At 48.2% G+C, this 22,214-nt stretch overlaps 1 protein-coding gene across 1 annotated transcript in view; it reads left to right on the top strand.

Annotated features, from left to right (window-relative positions):
- The window catches only part of GALNT9 (polypeptide N-acetylgalactosaminyltransferase 9), a 271,130-nt gene that overhangs the window by 62,736 nt on the left and 186,180 nt on the right, over window positions 1–22,214 (top strand). Inside the window, exon 2 of the mRNA XM_084820326.1 lies at window positions 5,824–6,004. Within this exon, the coding sequence (XP_084676452.1) occupies window positions 5,824–6,004 (181 nt within the window). The remainder of the gene's footprint in view (window positions 1–5,823; window positions 6,005–22,214) is intronic.

Genomic DNA, 22,214 nt, shown 5'->3' with positions numbered 1-22,214 from the left:
CCGGCCGCGAACTCCATTGTTTTGTTTTTTTAAAAAAAAAACGCCCCTGTGATAGGCTACGTGACGATTAACGTAGCCTATCACGGCTAGATCTGCAAAGTCAGCCATGATAGGCTACGTTAATCGCCACATAGCCTATCACGGGTGACTTTAAAAAAAAAAAAAGGGCGTACGCTAATGGCGGCCCCCATAGGGAGCCGCCATTCGCGTTCCTTATTTAGTCGCTGTAGTCTACGTAAATCTTTACATAGACTACAGTGACCAAATAAGGAACGCGAATGGCGGCTCCCTATGGGGGCCACCATTATCTGTACGCGCTTTTTTTTTTTTTAAGTCACCCGTGATAGGCTACGTGATGATTAACGTAGCCTATCACGGCTGACTTTGCAAATCTAGCCGTGATAGGCTACGTTAATCGTCACGTAACCTATCACGGGGGCGTTTTTGTTTTTCTTTTATTGGAATGGCGGCGGCGGCAGCCGCTCCCGCCCCACTCGAACACCTGCCGAACTGCCGGCCGGACCCGCCACCGGGAGGGACATTCGGCGAAGGTAAGTCCTGTCCCGGGGGGGTGCGGGGGGGGTGCGGAGGATTTGTCCCCGAAACGTGTTTGGGGGGCCGAACACGTTGGCGCTCGGCCCCCCGAAGTTTCGGGGAGAAATTCTCCGCCATCCCTAGCGCAGAGTCTGTGGACCTCCAGATGATTTTTTTTTACTTTCCCGAAATTTCCACATACAAATTCCTAAGAAAATATGTACATTTCTGCTGAGGAAACATTGAATGGAATGGGGGACCATACACTAAATATTATGTACTAAGGTAAATTATGTAAATACTTACATAATTATTTGCGTATTTTTCTGCATGATGAAAAAAAATAATATTCGCATCCATCTGTGGGCGGACAATGGAATAAAAGGCACCTGAGAATCCACGAAACACAGACAGAGCGGATTTTACACAGTCCATCCATCCTTCGTTGTGCTTGAAAAAATGTGAACATTATTGAAAGGAAAACCAAGAAATTCATAATAATGTATGAAAGTTCTGCCAAGGATCTCAGGGAGGCCGAATGCCAGTGCATTCGGCCCCCCAAAATCGGTGGCGGAATGGCCCGCCACCCCCCTACCAGCCCCTGGGATGGGACTTACCTGGGGTGGATCTTCCTGGCAGCGGCGGCGGTGGCGGCTCCGGCGGCGGCTCCGGCGGCGGCTCCGGCGGCGGCTCCGGCGGCAGCTCCAGCGGCGGCTCCGGCAGCGGCTCCGGCAGCGGTGCAGCGGCAGTGGTTGCAGCGGCTGGTCTTCCGACCAGCTGCCGCCGCCACCATTTCCAGGTTTAAAAAAAAAATAAAATGTGATAGGCTATGTAAAGATTTACATAGCCTATCACAGCTAGATTTTAAAAAAACACCGTGATAGGCTACGTAAATCTTTACGTAGCCTATCATGGCTGACGTAAAAAAAAAAAAAGTTGGTTCACAATAAACCAGGACTGTCCATTAAAATTCCAAATGTACAGCAGAGATTTATAGAACAGCAATATGATACTGTCTGTTTGAGTTCTGGTCCCCTTCAGTCCGCTTTTTCCATTTTTTGTACAGGGAAACAGGCTCAGCAACAGCTTCTTTGTGGTGATATGATGAGCCGAAGGGTCTCCCCACAATTACACAGCACATTACCTTTTCAAATGCACCATACCTGCTGAACTTCAGAGGCCACCATGATGTTCATGCATGTGTGAACAGGCCCTTGCAGATTTAGGAACCTTTTAGATTTTGATTTGATTGTGTGTTTTTTTACCCTGCCTTTCTGTCTGTAGACACACAAAGCATCTTACATGATTAAAAAGAAACCAACAAATGGACACTAAAAACAAATGACCACCCAGCCAATATACTAATAGCAAATGCATCCTGCAAGTGTGGATGCAAACATGAAACTATGTACAAGAGGGAAGTATCTGCAGGACTGGGGGAAGCCCAACGTTTGCTGGAGTCCAAACAAATAAATAAACAAACAAACAAACAAATAAATAATCGGTTTCCACAGTCTTGTTTAAGCAAAAGCAAATTTAAATGGTCACAGAATGCATTCCCAGAATGCAGGAAATGGAATCATGGGCTCAAGTGACAGGAAGCCAGATTCCGGCTGAACATCAGGAGAAACTTCCTGACTGTTAGAGCAATACAACAATGGAACCCATTCCCTAGGGAGGTAGTGGGCTCTCCCACACTGGAGGCATTCAAGATGAGGCTGGACAGCCACCTGTCAGGGATGCTCTGACTTGGATTCCTGCATTGAGCAGGGGGTTGGACTCGGTGGCCTTGTAGCCCCCTTCCAACCCTACTATTCTATGCTTCTATGCTTCTAAATGTTAAAGAGAAAGGGCCTGATGGTAAGTCCTGGGACCAGCACCTCTTCAGACATGCCGCAAGAAAACATGGGAACTGATTTTGAGTCAGATGAGGAGCAGGAGGTGGAAGGCATTGTCGAGGCATCAATGTTATAAGAGTGGGCCCCCGGTGAGATTAACAGTGACAGAGGGGGTGAAGCCCAGCTGCAGTCTAATCTAGGGATGTACGAAACTCACCTTTTCGTGGAATCTTTCACGGTGGGGGGGGATGGGAGGAGGCAATCCAGTCCTCCCCCCTGGAATCCTTGACGGCCAGTTCCGCTCCACAGCCAGACCGCGGAGCAGCCAGCCAGGGCCGTCCGCAGCCGGATTTCTGGCCGTGGATGGGCTGCTGCGGACACAAACGGTGGCCACCGTAGCGGCCGCCATTTGCGTCCAGCCAGGCAGCCGTGATAGACTATGTAAGAATTTACGTAGCCTATCACGGCTACCCCCCCCCCCAATGCTAGGGATGGCAGAGAATTCCGCCACGGATTCCAGTGAGGCCGGATTCTTTAGAATCTGGCCCCCCGGAATCCATGGCGGAATGGCCTCCTGCCCCTCCGCCCCCCCGCGGAATCCCTCCGGGGCGCCACTTACCTGGGGCAGATGCAGTGGATTCGGCGGCGGCTCCGGCGGCAGCAGGTGGTCTTCTGGCCGGCTGCAGCCGGGCTGCTGCCGCTGCCATTGCCATCCTTGCAGCCGTGATAGGCTACATAAGAATTTATGTAGCCTATCATGGCTACCCCCCAAAAAAAAACTCAGTGTACTCAAATGGCGACCGCTACAGCGGCTGCCATTTGCATTCCCTATTTTTCACCGATTTATCTTACGTAAATATTTACATAGGCTAGAACGGCGAAAAATAAAGGAACGCAAATAGTGCCCACTACGCTATTTGCGTTCCCCTTTTTTTCACCATTTTATCCGGCCTCATTGGAATCCGTGGCAGAATTCTCTGCCATCCCTAGTCTAATCAGTTGTATGATAGCCATGCCAGTCCCTCCCCTGAACCTGTGGGAATGCAGGCTCCTAACAAAGAGGAGGAGGGGGTGGGAATAAGAGACCCAAGGGTTAGATGTCAGATGAAAAGGTAGGAGCAACACAGAGTCATAAGGTGCTCCAAGAGACTTGCAACAATGGAGGTGACCCCATGGAAAGACCCATCTTTAGGGTGGGACTTGGTAGCTCACTCAGTCTGAGAAGGGGGGGTGTAGTAGCCAGCAGCAGTTGAGTAGCAGCTCCCATTCATGCTGCTTTAACCCAGGTAGTTACCTGAACCCTACTGTATGATGCAAAGCCAGCTAGGAAAGCTTATTGTCAGTTTCTGCATAAATATATTGTCTGTAGCCTGTAACGAGGCCTATTCATTTGTAGTTTGCATAATAAAAGTAATCGACTGGAAACATGGCTTAACAGTTTGACTAGAAAGGAAGCCAAGGGCCAGGCACCTGGCATCGATAGATCTCCAAAGCGGAGGGGATTCCACAATCCTGACACCACCACTGAAGAGGTCCTGTCTCTGGTACCTGCTCATCTGATCTCACCTAAGAGAGGGAGAATGAGCAGAGCCTCAGCTGCCAACTTTCACTTGTAGGTAGCCTCATATGGGAGGTCACCTGGCCCCAAGCCATTTAGGAGTTTAAAACCAGCACTTTCAACTGAGCCTGGTCACAGATAGGCAGTAGCCCATGAAGCTGATGTAAGATCAGAGCAATCTCCTCCAGCCTCTTTGTTCCAGTAATCTGGCTGCCAGCCACTTTTGTTCACTGAGGTTGTTTTGCAATCTATCATCTCCCTGGGGTTTTGCACTCATATATTCCCTTCCTGGTTCTTAGCCATGCAGTATATACACGGAAGCTGGAACTTGAGGAGAACATTCTACAGCCTCACACTGGGGTGATCACAGAAATGTCTAACTGTAAATTTTGTCAAGTGTAGGGAGTATCATGAGCCTGCTTGCCTGCAGAAAACAAATCACCCTGCTTAAGTTAAGTTTTCTTCTTCTTCTTCTTCTTCTTCTTCTTCTTCTTCTTCTTCTTCTTCTTCATCAACACAGTGTATCATTAAATTACAGAAAACTCATTCAGAATTCACTAGTTGAATGTGATGGCAGCATCTGGCTTAAATGTTTTTAGAAGGGGATTAGTTAAATTCATGACAGATATCTATATCCATCATGAATGGGCATCCATAGATACCCATTAGGACCCTCCCTCAACCATCACCACCTGCAGCCATTCCAGAAGACTGCAGCAGAGGGTGAAGGGATGTGAAGCAGGGCCATTCCATCAGCCCTGCTGAAAACCCACTTACTTTTTTCCCTCTTCCCTCCCCATCCCTTTTTTCCTTTCATGCCATGACTTTTTTAAGATTATAAGGCTGCAGGCGGGACTGTCTTATTTTTATAGATTACCTCTGTTTTATTGTAAGCCACTCCAGGAGACTTTTAGGCTGAGGAGCAGGATAAAAATGCTCCTTGGCCTTTTCACAGAATTACAATTTAGTGATGCTTCTGAAATTCTCCTCCTCTGAATTTCTCCTTAGATCTTGGAGTTAAAGGGACGGGCTCTAGATAAGTAGCAGAGCACGAAGATGTCCCCAGGTTCAATCCTGACATTTCCATGTCAATGTAGAACAGGCATGGGGAACCTGTGGCCCTCCAGAAGCTGTTGGACTTCAACTGTCATCATTCCTGATTATTGACCATGCTTGTTGGGGTGGATAGTATCCAACAACTTCTGGGGGTGGGGGCAGGTTCCCCACCTCTGATGGTGTAGACAATAGTGAGCTAGGTAGACCAAAGGTCTGACCTGGTATAAGGCAGCTTCCTACAGTATGTCCCAGTGGACTTCTGAATTCACTGGTCTACTTTCTCAAATGCAACTAATGAGAGAGGAATCCCCATTGTTTCATTTCATCCCCACCTAACACACACACACACACACACACACATGCACAATTTGTTTAAAGAATTGTACATGCACAGTTTGACACATCTATCAGTTCATATGTGTCTTCTTTCTACTCTACATTTGTGAGGGGCAAATCCACACTAATAAAACATTGCAAAAAAGAAAACAACAACAACAATCTTGATTTATGTATGGTGTTACCAAGGTGCAGAAGCACTTGTTCACTTCAGTAAAACACCACACAAAAAGCAATCATTGTGTGTGAATTTGAATCCCTTCTTTTTCTTCTTCTTCTTCTACTACTACTACTTCTACTACTAGAGAGTTTCAGCTGTTGGGCAGTATAGAAATGTGATAATTACATGCATACATGATTCTCCTTCTCCTCCTCCTCCTCCTCCTCCTCCTCCTCCTCCTCCTCCTCACAGTGTTTTAGCAATGCAAGCATATGCAATGGTGACACTGATTCAAGTTCCTATATATATATATTTTGCCTGCATTTTTTCTTTCTCTCCAGGTCTAGCCAAGCCCATGGGATTAGTTGAAGGCCCTGGAGGCTTGGGCCAAGGAGGAATGGCTGCCACCCTGAGAGATGATAGCCATGAATCTGAAACCAAGTATGAAGAATATGGTTATAATGCCCAGCTAAGTGATAGGATTTCACTGGACAGATCTATTCCAGACTACAGGCCAAAAAAGTAAGTAAATCCTTTGTGTTGCCCTTAGTGGAATTTCTTACGTTTCACCTTGGAATGGTCCTAAAGGTATGACTCTCTGTTAGGGATGCTGGAGAAATTTGAGATGGATAAAATGAGCTCAAATTTCTAATGATGGATGGAAGTCACTTACCTGGTCCCGCAGCTTGCTTCATGGTAGGGGGGAGGCGCTCCGTTCCTCCCCGCCGAAATTCTGGCCGGGGGGGGAAGTGCCCCGTCCCTCTGGCCAAAATTCTGGCCGGGGGGGAGGCGCCCCATCCCTCCGGCCGAAATTCTGGCCGGGGGGGAGGTGCCCCGTCCCTCCGGCCACGAATCCTCCTGGCCGGCCAGGACGCAAATGGCGGAGGCCATAGCCGCTGCCATTTGTGTCCCTGCAGTCAGCCGTGATAGGCTACGGAAATCCTTATGTAGCCTATCACGGCTGACTTTGGGGGGAAAAAAAAGCACGTATGCAAATGGCGGCGCCCATGGGCGTTGCCATTTGCGTACGCGCTTCCCCCCCCCACAGTCAGCCGTGATAGGCTACATAAGGATTTACGTAGCCTATCACGGTGTTTTTTGAAAATCTAGCCATGATAGGCTACGTAAATCTTTACGTAGCCTATCACGTTTGTTGTTGTTGTTGTTGTTTTTACTGGGAAATGGTGGCAGCGGCAGCCGGTCGGAAGACCGGCCACTGCCGCCGCCGAACCGCTGCCGAACCGCTGCCGAACCACCACCGGGAGCCACCAGCGCCAGGGACATTCAACAGAGGTAAGTCCCATTCCGGGGGGTGACGGGGGGGGTGGCGGACAGTTTCTCCGCCAATTTCGGGGGACCGAATGCGTTGGCATTCGGCCTCCCGGAGATTCGTGGAGAAATTCTCTGCCATCCCTACAAAATTCTAAGAATTTGACCTGTGGAATCCACTGAGGAGCAATCCCCTCAGGCTTGGCTGAGTCCATGGACTTTCAGATGATTTTTTTTTTACTTTCCTGAAATTTAAGCATATTATTCATAGGAAAATACACAGGTTTCTGTTGAGGAAAAGTTGAATGGAATGGGTGATAATAGACTAAATGTTACATACTAAGGTAAATTATGTAAATTCTTACAAAACCTCTTATGTAATTATTTACGTAATGATTTGCATATATTTCCTCATGACAAAAAAAAAAATCCACATCCATCTGTGAGCCTGCCTGACAATCCACAAAACACAGACAGAGCAGATTTTACACAGCCCACACATCCCTACTCTGTGTTAGATATTAGTAAAAGGTTAGTAGTTGATGTCCAGATAACTGATCAACTGAAAATGCCAATGTACAGTGCAATGAAAACCTGTGCCAGATGTCTCATATCAGGATGAATACTCCCTGTACTAGGTGTGTGCATTTATTCATGTTGCTATTACAGGGATAACTACCACGTGCACAACCAGCCACTTGTGATACAAAATGATGGGCTATTGTTGTTGTTGTTGTTGTTGTATTTTGTTTTGTTTTTACCAAGTGGAAGAAAATGTGGTGGAGATCAGAGCAAAGAAAGCTATAAAATGCAGGTTGTAGGACAGGAGGACAGGGGTGGGGAACATTTTCAATGTTGAGGGGCACATTTCACCATGGATAATCTCTGGGGGGATGCATACCAGAGGTACGTGAGGCTAAGGCCAAAAGTGGGTGGAGTCAGACCAAGCAGTGGGCAGGGCCCACTCTTTCTATCACTCTTTCCACCTCTCTCTCTTCCTCCCCTCTCCCTCTCTCTTTCTCCACCTCTCTCTCTCTCTCTCCACCTCTCTCTTTCTCCCCTTCTCTCCCTCTTTCTCCACCTCTCTCTCTCTTTCTCTCCACCTCTCTCTTTCTTCCCTTCTCTCCTTCTTTCTCCACCGCTCTCTCTCTCTCTCTCTCTCCACCTCTCTCTTTCTCCCCTTCTCTCCCTCTTTCTCCACCTCTCTCTCTCTCTCTCTTTCTCTCCTTCTTTCTCCACCACTCTCTCTCTCTCTCTCTCTCTCCACCTCTCTCTTTCTCCCCTTCTCTCCCTCTTTCTCCACCTCTCTCTCTCTCTCTCTCTCTCTCCACCTCTCTCTTTCTCCCCTTCTCTCCCTCTTTCTCCACCTCTCTCTCTCTTTCTCTCCACCTCTCTCTTTCTCTCCTTCTCTCCCTCTTTCTCCACCTCTCTCTCTCTCTTTCTCTCCACCTCTCTCTTTCTCCCCTTCTCTCCGTCTTTCTCCACCTCTCTCTCTCTCTCTTTCTCTCTCTTTCTCTCTCTCTCTCCACCTCTCTCTCTCTCCCCCCTCCCTCCCTGTCTCTCTCTCCTCCCTTCTCTTTCTCTCCTTTTTCCCTCCCCACTGAAACCCCCTCCCTCTGCATGGCAAGGAAACTTAGGGGCGGGGAAAGGTCCCATTAATGACAGCAGGAGGACAGGGAAAGAATGAACATCCCCTTCATGTATACTGCCATTCCAGGCCCCCCCTCCAAAAATTGTCCTCCCATGTGGCTCTTCAGCTTCGAATAAAAGGCCTTGTTCACATGAATGGGACCTTCCTTCTCCCCAAAGCCTAATTGACACACTAAGGAGGGGAAGTTGTGAGGCAACGTCAAAGTTGCCATGTGCCTCAGCCAGCCCATTGGTTGGTGATTCCCCCCCCCCCATGAAGGTGAAACAACCAAGTCTTCTGGCACCTGTGAGACTAAGCAATGTATTATGGCATGAGCTTTCAGGGGACAGAGCCCACTACCAGATGCAAGAAGTGTTTATCATCAGCTGGGGTAGGGTGGGGAAAATACAATTGCAAAGTGAGGCACGAAGTTCCAGCGGCATAAGAGACAGCTGTTTGCCATCACGATGCAGAACCAATAAAGAAAAGATCCCCCGGTGGAATAGCAGAAAGCTGTGGCAAACTGAGCATGCTCCCATTCCATAATTTCTTTTAGAAACTCTGCTAGTTAAACCAGAATTCTGGGGGAGTGAAATACAGGGCAGAGTGAACCAGCGAAGACATAAAGCAAGGATGGTGGGACTGCAAGTTCCATCCTCCCCAACAAGCTGGGGATGATGGCATTTGGAGTCAGAATGTATCTGGATGACTGTAGATATCTGGATGACTGCAATAAAGGGAGCCAGTGAGGTGTAGTGGCAAGGGTGCTGGACTGGGAATCGGGAGAGCTGAGTTCTAGTCCCCGCTCGGCCATGGAAGCTCACAGGCTCTCAGCCCAACCTACCTCACAGGGTTGTTGTTGTGAGGATCAAATGGAAAGGAGAAGAAGGAGGAGGAGGAGGATTATGTATGCTGCCTTGGGTTCCTTGGAGGAAAAAAGGCAGGATATAAATGCAATAAATGAATGAATGAATGAATGAATGAAAAAATGGGAGGGGGGGATTTGCTAATCCCCAGTCCAGGCTGCTGCAGTGGCACTATTCATGCATACTTGGATTGCTTGATACAGTCTTTAAAATATTGCCTTAACATCTCTCAAGCACCTGTGTGTGAGAAGGACTTTTGTCCTGAAATCTTTGCCTAAGATTTTTTTTTTTTTAATGAAGTATTACTATTAAGGGTGTACAAAACCCCGCTTACCCGGCTCTGCTGGGTTCCACAGGTGGGAGGAGGTGATCCGTTCCTCCCTCCGGAATCCTCGATGGGCGGGGAGGTGATCTGTTCCTCCCCCCTGGAATCCTGCCTGGCTGGCTCCACTCCACGGCCAGGCCATGGAGCTGCCGGCTGGGCCAACCCACAGCGGGGCCTCCAGCCGCTGCCAGGCTGCTGCAGACGCAAATGGCGTCCTGTGTAGGGGACACCATTTGCGTCCCTACGCAAGCCTGTGATAGGCTATGTAAATATTTATGTAGCGTATCACAGCTAAAGCAGGAACACAAATGGCATAGGGGACGCCATTTGTGTCCCTGCATTAGCCATGATAGGCTACATAAATATATACGTAGCCTATCACGGGCCGGCGTAGGGATACAAATGGCAGCCGCTACGAGGGTTGCCATTTGTGGCTGCAGCAGTCCAGCAGCGGCCAGAGCCGCCGCCGCCAGAGCCGCCGCCGCCAGAGCCGCAGCCGCAGCCAGATAGGCTCTGTTTCGCAGGGCTTTCACGGGGTGGGGGGGCGGGGGGCTCCATTCCACCACGGATTCCGGGTGGCCAAATTCATTGGAATTCTCTAACATCCCTAATATTCAAACCAGTAGCTGGTATGTATTCACAGGATTTTGAACAGCAGCAGCAGCGGCAACAGCAACATACTATTTTACCTTGGCTGGTTGGCTGGGGTAAGGGTGGAGATTGCCAGCAGCTTGGCTGTCTTGCCTTGATCACTGCCTCTCCAGTGAAACTGACAAGATGGAAGAAAAACCTTGTCAGTTTCAACACTGTCAGTTTCTTTCTTAAAACATTCATCGCTATCCCTGGGACACATGGGGGCTTGGAGGCTGGAAGGATCCAATGACTCATCTTCAATTGTACTTGTGACAGAACAGTTCCTAGCAGAGAACTGTGTAGCCAGGATATTTATTCAAGCCTACTGCGGGTTTTACTCTGAAGATCACAGTTATGGTCCTTTAATTATACTAAGCAAAGCCTTTGAGAATCCCCCCCCCCAACTGCACCACTTACACATTTCTAAACCAAGAGCATCACATTCTTCACATATCTCAGCTTTGACCATTAGTACAATGCCATGTTTCATGTTGTTGTTGCCACTTAAGTGCTCCCTTCATTAAGTGGCTTTCCAAATTTGTCATATTTATATCCTTCTGCTACCCTTTAAAAGAGTTGTCCTCCCTCTGCTGTCATCAGACATCATACTGACAGTCAGTAATGTTTTAATGCAGCCAAAGGAATGCAAGCAATGCTCAACTGCTCTCCATAGATGGGGCTGAAAAGAATACTTAATTAATTTCTAATAATAATCCTCTGTTTTAAAATCCCCATCGGGGATTCCCGGGCACTGCTGAAAGTTTAAATAAAGTACCTTATTAAGTGTGGAGAAAAGTTAAGTCAAGCACAACAGATGTTCTCAGAGAGCTCGCTCCTATTTAAATAAGATTCTTCAGTAGCTAGGAAGGCGTTGGCAAAATTTGAGGAGACAGCTCGCTTAGAATGTAAAAGCCAGTACAAGGTTGGCATAAGGGTTAGCATCGTAGGGCATTTGCCAAGACCCACAATCAAGTAAAGGATCCTAGGGGTGCACGAAAGGCACTTACCTGGTCTCACAGCTTGCTTCGCGGTGGGGGGGGAGGCGCTTTGCTGCTACCCCCAAAGTTCAGGCCGGTGGGGGGGAGGCTTCCCGCCTCGCCCGGCCGAAATTCAGGCCGAGGGGGAGGCTTCCCACCTCGCCTGGCCGAAATTCAGGCCGGGGAGGAGGCGCCTCGCCCGGCCGCGAAATAAAAAGTTAAAAAAAAAACCGCCCCCGTGATAGGCTACGTGACGATTAACGTAGCCTATCACGGCTAGATCTGCAAAGTCAGCTGTGATAGGCTACGTTAATCGTCACGTAGCCTATCACGGGTGACTTTAAAAATAAAAAGCGCGTACGCAAATGGCGGCCCCCATAGGGAGCCGCCATTCGCGTTCCTTATTTGGTCGCTGTAGTCTACGTAAATCTTTACGTAGACTACGGCGAAAATAAGGGCAACGCAAATAGCGTTGCCCTTATTTTCGCCGTAGTCTACGTAATCTTTACGTAGACTACAGCGACCAAATAAGGAACATGAATGGCGGCTCCCTATGGGGGCCGCCATTAGCCATACGCGCTTTTTTTTTTTTAAAGTCACCCGTGATAGGCTACGTGACGATTTACGTAGCCTATCACGGCTGACTTTGCAAATCTAGCCATGATAGGCTACGTGAATCGTCATGTAGCCTATCACGGGGTCGTTTTGTTTGTTTTTTACTTTTATTGGAATGGCGGCGGCGGCAGCCGGTTGAAAGACTGGCTGCCGCCTCTGCCCCTGTCGAAGACCTGACGAACCACCGCCGGGACCCGCCACCGGGAGGGACATTCGGGAAAGGTAAGTCCCGTCCCGGGGGGGGGGTGCGGGGTGTGGGGTGTGTGTGGAGAATTTCTCCCCGAAACTACTTCGGGGGGCCGAACACGTTGGCACTCGGCCCCCCGAAGTTTCGGGGAGAAATTCTCCCCCATCCCTAATTAGGATCCACTGCTGAATCCCAGAGATGCTTAGTCTTCATCCTCCTCCTCACTGTTGCTTCTTATTCACCTCATCACCTGCCATTTCTCTAAGCATGTAAGCATTGGCAAATAGGATCCAGAGCCTCCACTTAGGGATGTCACAGGAGTCCGTGGGTGTGCAGATGTGTGCATGGTGAGTCCAACAGACTCTCCCTCACCTGCCCTCCCAGACGTGCTTGGCAAACCCCCAATGCTCGGTGAGCACCCGGCAGCTGCCCATCCTCCCTACTGAGCCACTGTAGTGGAGCATTCATCCCTGTAATGGAAATTAATGCAGAAATGGGCCCTTCGCAGGCACCAAGTACACAACATTACTTACCCGGATGTACCAGAGCTGCCATCATTGCACACAATGGCAGTTCACTAGGGAAGATGGGCAGCCCCATGGCTTCATCTGGCACTCACCGGGCCACAACAAACCTCGCATGGCACCGTGAGCAAGGGTGGTGGCGGCAGTGGCTCGGTGGTGAGCACCTGACAAAGCTGGGCGTGGATGAGTCCGTCCATCCCTACCTCCGCTTCCTTTCCGTTCTCCTTCTGGGCAATGGTACGGAAGGGGGGGGGGCAACTGGAAGGTACCTTGTCCAAAACGTAGCCCAATATCTCAAGCTAACACTGGTGGCTAGTTCATACAATTACAGACCTTCTTGTGGTGGCTACTTTTAAACATTGCTACTCACTAAATTTTGGGGATATAAGGAAGGAGAGATCTGTCAAGCTCAGTCCCAGTGAGATTGCATTTTTTATTATTGTTTTTCAGTCAAGCTCATTCTATCCCATTTGTGCATGAACTTGTGTTTGTTTGTTTTAAAGTCTTTATGAAAATTTGGATACCTTATTCATAGACCCGCTTCACACATAACATTAACCCATGGCTTGTTGCCCTACCCAGGGTTTGTCTGGCAGATGATTGAACAAACCATGTTTTGTTTTCTCAATTCCTGGGTTGCTTGTTTCCCTCTGCCTTCACCTGCTCCCTTGCTGTATCCCAGCTGCCTTTGTGGCACTGTAGTACAGGCATATAGAGTGGCTTTATGTGCGTGTGTGGGGGGTGTTTACCACACTTGCCCACTGCCTCTGTAGCGTGGTGAAACAACCCATGGTTCTGAGTCCACACTTAATGACAACCCATGGTTTAAACAACCCAGAGATCAGAACCCAACCCATGGGCACTCTTTCTGGTTTGTTTGTGGTTAACAAACCATGATTAGTTAGCACAGTAGAGTTTGTACATCACAACAACCTCACAATCCATGAGTTAAATAAACCATGGGTTAGAACCATTTCATAATGTATGCATGCATTTTTAGATGTATGCACTTGATGTGTGCATGCATTGATTAAAGCGTGTTTGTGTGGATTCTGGAATGTTATGCATTTCTCTTTGTGTGTTTTCAAATGTGTGTATGCTGTAGAATGTTTGTGAGTGTGTACAGAAAGCATTGCCAGATTGAAAATATACAAATTTCCAACTTTCAATTGTGTTTGTTTGTTTATTAGTTTTATTAGTTGCCCATCTGGCTGGCTACCAGGCCACTCTAGGCAGCATACAGTACTAAGAACAACACAAAATACAACGAATTTACATAATCAACTGAACAAAACAACATAACAAAACAACACCACTCCCCAAACTTCTAACCCACCCCCAAATGCCCACCTGAACAGCCAGGTTTTTAAAGCCCAGCGGAAGCTCATCAAAGTCTGGGAGATGTGGATTGGGTAAATCCATAAAAAAGCTCCGTGGAGCAAATTTCTCACATATACATAATTGGGTTATCCATGATGGTGTTAAAACTGGTGTTAAAAGAAAAAAAAACCCCTACATATTTGCTACAGTGGCTATGTACTTCCCAAAGAAGTAACAAGATTTGGGAATATTGTTGTTGGACCTGGAGAAAAAGAATGATTGACCAGATACACAAGTTCATTTTCAGAACAATGGTCCACAAGGAACATAAGGGGATAAGGACATCCTCTTTGAGATATCCTCAATATGTCAAGACTGCTTTTGCAAGAAAACCCCTGTGCCTATTAATCTGCAACTTGGCAGGCTTGATTGCCCCAGAAGAAACAACTGTCATTACATATTCCATCCAATTTTGCAAAGAAATAATCACAAAGTTTTTGGCAGGTCCCTTAAAAGCATAAGAATATCAAAATATAAAGGGGTATAGCACAAAACCCCCTGCATCTATTTTTCATCTATATTTTGCAGGTGTAATCTTCTCTAATGTGGCTACTATGCCTGCAAATATCATCCAATTCTAACAAGGGGGGGGGGAGTTATAGGCATTTTTTTCTTATTTTCCATGAGAGTCAATGGCAGACACAAAGTCCAAATCTCACTTGGGTTTGGTACCTACCTTGAAGCAGACAGTCTCCAAAATAGGTCCTAGCTCTTGCCATTAGGACATTTCTCCTAATGTTTAGCTGGAATCTGCTTCCCAGCGATTTCCACCCATTGGTTCTTGTCCTGGCTGCCCTCTGGAGCAACAGAGAACGAGTCCTCTCCACCATCTTGCTGACAACTCTTCAGTTATATGAAGATGGCTATCATGACTATGGATGTACAGTTTGTGTAAAATCTGTCCCATCTCTGTTTTGGGGAGTGTCAGGCACTATTTGTTTGGTTGTCTGCTCATCATCAGATTTTTGCTTGTTTGTTTCCAAATTTCCACAATTTTGCTCTTGTGAAAATGCACAAATCCCCCCACCCCCCAGATGTGCAAATCCCCCAGATGGGGAAATGCACATTTTCAGCCTTTCTTATTTCACATATTTTTCTATTTCTAAACTTGTGCAAAATTCCAAAAAGTTGGGGAGCAATCCTATGGCCACTAGACACTGTCTAGAGGGCCAAAGGATATGCTGTTTTCCAGGAACCGACCTCAGTGCCTGTGCTCCGAGTTCGGTTCCTGGAAAACCGACCTCCCCTCACGTCCGTGCTGCCTTGTTGGAGGCAGTGTGGAGAAGCCCCATCCTCCCTGCTCAGAGCACGGAGCAACTGAAAAGGGGCGTTCCAGGGGTGTTCTGGGGCAGGGAGAGCAGAGCTCTCTGATGTGTCATACAGCAGCCTCCTCTCCCCATCACCCCCCCCCCCGTGGCTAGACAGCTGAAAATGGCAGGAATGCCGCCCTCTCCTGCCTTGGTTGGATAGGCTGTCGCCTCCGAGTTCGGAGGCGGCCACCTATCTTGATAGGGTTCTGCCCTTAGTGTCAGGGTTCCCCTTATGACCTGGGCCCCCTGAGCAACTCCTTAAGGATCTCTCTTGCCTCTTTAAGAGTCCCACCTCCCTTCTTTTAAACTTCCTCTTCCCAATAACATGGGGGTTAAGCTGTAAATGTGGGGTGATTGACACTCCAGACACCTGGGTTTTAATACACCAGAGTACTGGTGAATTAAAATAAGCAAATCACAACTAAAGATATTTTCTCAAGAGAGCTGAGTGATACAAAAGGCATTAAGACCACAATCCTATGGAGATAGATGGCCACCTCTGAACTCAGAGGCAACCAACTATCCAACGTAGGGTGGGTGGAGTGCAGAGGGGATCTTTTCCTCTGCACTCCAGCCTCCCTGCACTTGCAGCTAGTTGGCTGATTTTGGCTGTCTAGCCAAGGTACCTCGGAGTGAGGGGGAGGCTGGATGGTGCATAGGAAGCGTTGCAATGGTGCTTCCACCATCCTGGCCCCGCCCTTAGGAATGGCCCCTTTTCAGCCGCCCCACACTGTTCTTATAAGCGCGAAACTGGGGATGAACCATGCTGCCTACAAGGAGACAGGGGAGTGGGGGGGAGTTGGGTTTCTGGGAACCGACCTTGGAGCGCTGGCTCCGAGCTCATTTCCCAGAAAACAAAAAATTCTATGGCCATCTTGATGCTGTCTAGCAGCCATAGGATTGCGCCCTAAGAGAAAACAAAGGTTGCTTGCAACAATGCAAGTTCCTCTGCCCTAGTTGCACTTAGTTTTCTCCAGGCTGCCGCTCTTCCTGCTCTTTTCTTCCTCTATCTCTCTCTCACTGGCTCTCCCCTGCTTTTTCCCCCTCATTCCCCAAAACCAAAAATACTGTTTCAAACCTGGAGAAATGAAACCTAACTCAGGAAAATGAAACTTAAATGGGGAAATTACATTACTTTTTTCAGAAATACCCCCTCCTAGGGATGTCAGAGAATTCCGCCACGGATCTCGGTGAGGCCAAATGCCAGTGCATTCGGACCCCTGAACTCCGTGGCAGAACGGCCTGCCACCCCACCCCCCCGCAGATCCCCCCCGGGACAAGACTTACCTGGGGCGGATGTTCTGGGCAGTGGCGGCTGCGGCGGCTGGTCTTCTGACCGGCAGCCGCCGCCGCCATTTGCAGTCTTGTCGTTGGGTTGTTTTTTTTTTACAAGATGTGATAGGCTACATAAAGGTTTATGTAGCCTATCATGGCTGGGTAAAAAAAACAACAACAAAAGTACGCAAATGGCGGCGGCTACAGCCACCGCCATTTGCGTTCCTTATTTTTGGCCGTCTTAGTCTACATAAATATTTACGTAGACTATGACGGCAAAAATAAAGGGGAACGCAAATAGCGTATCAGGCGCTATTTGCATACCTTTTTGTTTCGCCGTTTTAGCCTTCGTAAATATTTACGTAGGCTAAAACGGTGAATCAAAAAGGGACGCAAATAGCGCCTGCTACGCTATTTGTGTTCCCCTTTATTTTCGCCGTCATAGTCTACGTAAATATTTACGTAGACTAAGACGGCCAAAAATAAGGAACGCAAATGGCGGCGGCCGTAGCCGCCGCCATTTGCGTACACGGTTTTGTTTTGTTTGTTTTTTACCCAGAGCCCTCCACGGCCAGAAATCCAGCTGCAGACGGCTCTGGCCTGGGCCTGGCCGGCTGCTCCGCGGAGCTGCTGCGGAGCACAGCTGACCATGGAGGATTCCAGGGGGGAGGAACAGATCACCTTCCCCCCTGTCGAGGATTCCAGGGGGAGGGACGGAATGCCTCCCCCCCACCATCAACATAATCCATGGAAAGGTAAGTGAGTTTCGTACATCCCTACCCCCTCCCAACAAAACAACAACAACCCAGGCTTCTAGGCCTGACCTTTTTACCTTGCCTCTGTAGGCCTCAAACTTCACAGTTAGAAAAAAGGTCTGCAGGTCCGCGGAATCTGTCTGACCAGGGAAAAGCCTGCCTGCTGCCAAATCTACAGGTCAGATTCATAAAAATCTGAACTCATTTGATTCCGTTCTGGGTTTCTCCAACATCCCTAATCATGACCTCAGTGCTATGGGTGTGGCTTATTTATTTATTATTTATTTATTACATTCATGTCCTACGTTTCTTCCATTGTGGAACTCGAGGTGGTCCCCAGACGGTCTCCCCTCCAAGCACTGACCAGACCGAGACCTGCTTAGCTTCAGCAAGGTGGCTGCCTCATGTGCCTTTAGAGGATGCCCTGGGACCAGACTGTGGCCTGGCTTCCACACCAACTCTTCTGTGGATGGCGTGTCCATTTCTCAAGGCTGTTTCCTGCCTGTTCCAACAGAGATCCTCAACTGCTGCATCAGAAGGTTTCTTCCCTGTAGGCTGGATTACCTACGCAGCATTTGTGCTTCCCCCGGAATTACTCAAGTTAGCCTCATATTTTGCCAACAAGATACGAAAGAGGGTCAAACAGGCACTTTACATTGCTGTATGATAAATGCAGGGTTAATGCTAGTTACATAGCCTTCGCTCTGAACAAATTTTTTAGACCACCCCAAGTTGTCCTCTCCCTCGCTGTGTCTCTTGCTTTCCCCATTACATACATTATTGATTCCCCTTTGTTTAGCCCTAGCTAGGCTTTCTAATTAAGCAGCCAGTTTAATTATACCACAAAAGTGCACAACATAGATCTTGATTATTAACAGCGGCCCTTGGGATAATAGAAGGAGAATGAGCAAACTGAACGGAAATAGAATTGTAAAAATGAGTAACCTTGTCTCCTTATCTGAAAGCCAAACATGGTAAATCCCCCCCTTTCCCCGCTCCTCCCGGCTTAATCTTTGCAGTACCATCAACATGTCTGTAAAATTCTTCGAGCAACACTAGTTCTGGATGCCTGTCGGCTGTAATGAATGCCAGGTTCAAACTGCCAGAGAAACCCAAGATACACATAAATAGTTTATCACACCCATTTCCCTTAAAACATGCTACCATTTCTCCTGCCCACCCCTGCTCCAGAAAGTACAAAGAGTGAAAGCACAGTAGAAGCAAACTTTAGCTTTTGACTGGCTTACATTCCAACAAAGCCCCAGGTGACCAAACTTTGTGGTTGTTCAAGGCCCTCTTAGTGATGTATAAATGTCCAGCTAAGCTGAGTTTTCATGGATTTCTATGTTTTGCCCTCAAAAAGCCTATCCTACAGAGCAGGGTTGCCTTTTGTTGCTGTTGGTTTGGTTTGTGTTCTGGTGTTAAATATGCTGGCTTTATATGTTTTTTTTATTTTGAAGGCTGGAGTGGGGTTGTCGCAGGAGTTCAGTTGGGGATTGAGCTCAGCCATTTCTCACTGGCTCAGCCACCCTGGACACCAGTCTGCAGAACCCTGTGCTTGCGCGACTTGGCCCACACTGAGTCAGGGATCCCTGTTTGGCTGCAAGCCGCCATTTTGGGTAAAAATGTTGGCTCATCTACATACAGAAATCACCATTAATTAATCAGTCTAATTAGGCCATTGACACCTGCAATTTTGTGTAAATGGAGCTATTTACGGCTGCCATTTTATGCAAATGGTGATTTCCATAAATAGCTGAGTAGCCATTTTTACCCAAAATGGCAGCTTGGGGGGGACACTGTGTGTCATGTTTCTTCATCCTCCCCCTCTGCAATCAGCACACTCCAGGAAATAAGGCTTATGGCTCACAACTTTATTAGTCAACGACTAGCTTCTTTCCAAATGCAGATTCTAGGAAACTCTCAGACTGCAATGAGCCAGCTAATCCACACATCTACGAATATCAATACAGGAGCCGAAATGGAAGTTAGAGAAGTTGCCAGCAGTCTGAACAAGAAATTCTCAGCCAGACTAATTTTGCAGGGATGGCCTTCCCTTAGGGTGGCTCCCTCCTATGTTGGCTTCCACGAGTGGCCAACCTGGCAGAGCATCTGAGCCCTGCCCCTAACTTTTCCCATTTTGCTCTGTGATGGACCCTAGCATCCTTCAAGTCAGCCCCTCACTCTCCCCACCCTCCGAAACCTGGGTTCTCATGGTGGAGGAAAGGCAGGGGAGATCCAGGCTGAGCCATCTGTGAGCCAAGGTCTTGGGAAGAAAGCCTTGCTGTATCTGAGCTCACTAGGGAGGGTGCCCTTGTAGGCCCCTTCCAACCCTACTATTCTAATATTCTCCCCCTGTTCTGGCTGTTCCCCTTCTGAATCAGAGCTGCTAGACTTCTCCACACATTCAGATTCATTCCTGACACTGTGCACCGCTCACCAGGCATGCCCAGATCATTTGGCGGCTTGCACATTATGCCAAACAGGGTCGGGCAGCCGGCAGGGGTCTGGCGAGTGGTGGGCGAGGTGGCATCTGGTGAGTTCTCGCATCCCTAGGCTGGGATGTAGAAGTTCTTTCAGACTGAGGGCTGAATTCAGTTTCAGAGAAGCTTCTTTGGTGCACATTCCTGTGGTGGGTGGAGCTGAAGGCAAAAGGGATGGGGCCAAAGGGGGAGGTTGTCACGTTTCCCTTTGCCCCTGCTGTAAAACTTCAAAAGCCAAATCAAAACACAGACAAGAGACTTCAATCCCAAGGCTTTTAATCCACTTAATTCAATGGGTCATTCAGATGCTAATTATCAGTGACCCACAGTAGCGTAAATAGCATTGCCCTTATTTTCGCCGTAGTCTACGTAAATCTTTACATAGACTACCCGTGCCCAAATAAGGAACGCAAATGGCGGCGCCCTATAGGGGCCGCAATTTGCGTACGTGCTTTTTTTTTTTTCAAAGTCATCCGTGATAGGCTACATGACGATTAACGTAGCCTATCATGGCTGACTTTGGAAAACTAGCCATCATAGGCTACGTAAATCGTTACGTAGCCTATCACGGGGGTGGTTTTTTGTTTTTTGTTTTACTTTTTTTTTCGCGGCCGGGTAGACGGGGTGCTTCTACCCGGCCTGAATTTTGCCGGCGAGGGATGGGGTTCCTCAGCCCCGGCCTGAATTTCGGCCGGGCGAGGCGGGGCGCCTCCCCCCCCTCGCATGAACTTCGGGGGGAGAACCGAAGCGCCTCCCCCGCACCGCGAAGCAAGCTTCGAGAACACTTTCGTCCATCCCTAGTGGACTCTAAGCACAGCTGTTCCTGCCAGGCCAATTGGGCAGATTGTCTAAGCTCTGCCCCACCATTTCTCTCTTGTCTCTCCATCTGTGTCTAGTGACTAAGAATTCAGGCTCTACTAGCCCCCCTTCTCCCTGTTTGCTATCTCTCACAAGGACAGGTGAAGAGAGGCCCTCTCCATCCAGCTGTACCTTTGAAGCTTGAGGAGTAGGCTTATCCATCTTTGTCTAGGTCTGGGAAATTTCCTCCCCCACGTTTTGCGGTTCCTCTTCAGACTCTGAGCTACTCTGCCAATCGCTATGCTCAGGGGCAACCCTGACAGAGGGCCAAAATACCAACGTATTTAAGTTTAAAGGGGATTTAGAATGGGGAAAACTGCTCAAAAGCCAGAAAACCACCAGACAATCAGTAATTGGAGGAAAGGGTGTGGGGCCAGCTAGGGAACTCCGGAGGACTGAATTTGGCCTCCAGGCTGAGTTTCTCTCCCCCCCCCCCCCGCCATCCCACTTTAAAGTAATACTTTGTTTATTTATTTTTACCAACTTTTTCATGCCATTTCCTATAATGCATTTCACTTTCAATCATATTTTTTTACTATAGGGTAAGAGATGAGACATGTGAACTGTTGCAGCATTGAGTGTTCCTCCAGCCAGCCAGCCATGCTCTTTTCCAGGATAATCTATTCCATTTCCTCCTCCCTTCCCCATTTTCCACCCCCGCCCGACCAATTACTATTTCATATCCACTGAACATGCTCCGTCGTCATTGTGCTCCCCCCTAGGTCCCACACCACCACCACCAGATCTTTTGTACTTCTGCAAAAGCTGCTGATACCTCTAGGGGGTGCTGTTATGGCTACGTGAACAACAGCACTCACCACCTGAACATCAGAAATAGAGGGAACGATAACATGGTAACACAAGAGCCAGTGTGATGTAAAGCTGGTATGATATAGCAGTGCACACTCACCTGGGAGTAAGCCCCGTTGAATTCAGTACAGTGGGGCTTACTTCTGAGTAAATATGCTTAGGGTTGAACCATTATAGACTGTGACAACCTGGGAAAAACTACCCTCTCAGCCATGAAGCTTACTGGCTCATTTGGGGGGCATTCACACTCCCATCGCCTGGTCTACCACATGAGCCTGCTGTGCATATAAAACAGGGACCATGAGTTCTTTGGAAGAAGGGTGGAATACAAATTACCAAGTTTTGGCACTGTTCTGGGAGTTGCCACTGCTGCTGCCACCATACCCTTGTCAGTGTGGTCTTTCCTTCCATAAGGCATCAAGGGTAAAAAACACAAAGCATATCTTCCTGCTCCTACCTTCACTCTGATTTGGCTTTAGGACAGACACCATCAGAGTAAGGGCAGAAGGAAGCAGTGCTTGAAACAATGGTGTCTGGCAGCAACAGGGAAAAAGAACAGTGATGGTGGAAGTAAGTGGGACAAAAATGCCATCCCTCTTCTAAAAGTAAATAAATCCCCTTGACTTTGCAACCTGTGAATGGGTAGGCAAATGTGGAAGGGTGGGGAGAAGATTTCATCTCACACTTCTTATACAAATGTGGTCAGATTACAGCATGAAAATTTCTGATGCGAAAAAGGGAGGGATGTGTGAATCAGCAAAACTTGAGCTCACTGAAATTCTCCCAATTCCATCTTGAAGTTCATTCTGACTCAAGTCTGTATCTGACTGCGAGG

This window comes from Heloderma suspectum, chromosome 13, assembly GCF_057233095.1.
Source record: "Heloderma suspectum isolate Gila_16-S chromosome 13, 16-S_ref, whole genome shotgun sequence".
NCBI classification, from domain to species: Eukaryota; Metazoa; Chordata; class Lepidosauria; order Squamata; family Helodermatidae; genus Heloderma; species Heloderma suspectum.
The sequence above is the reverse complement of the archived record's forward strand: the minus strand, read 5'-3'. Positions and strand labels throughout refer to the sequence as shown.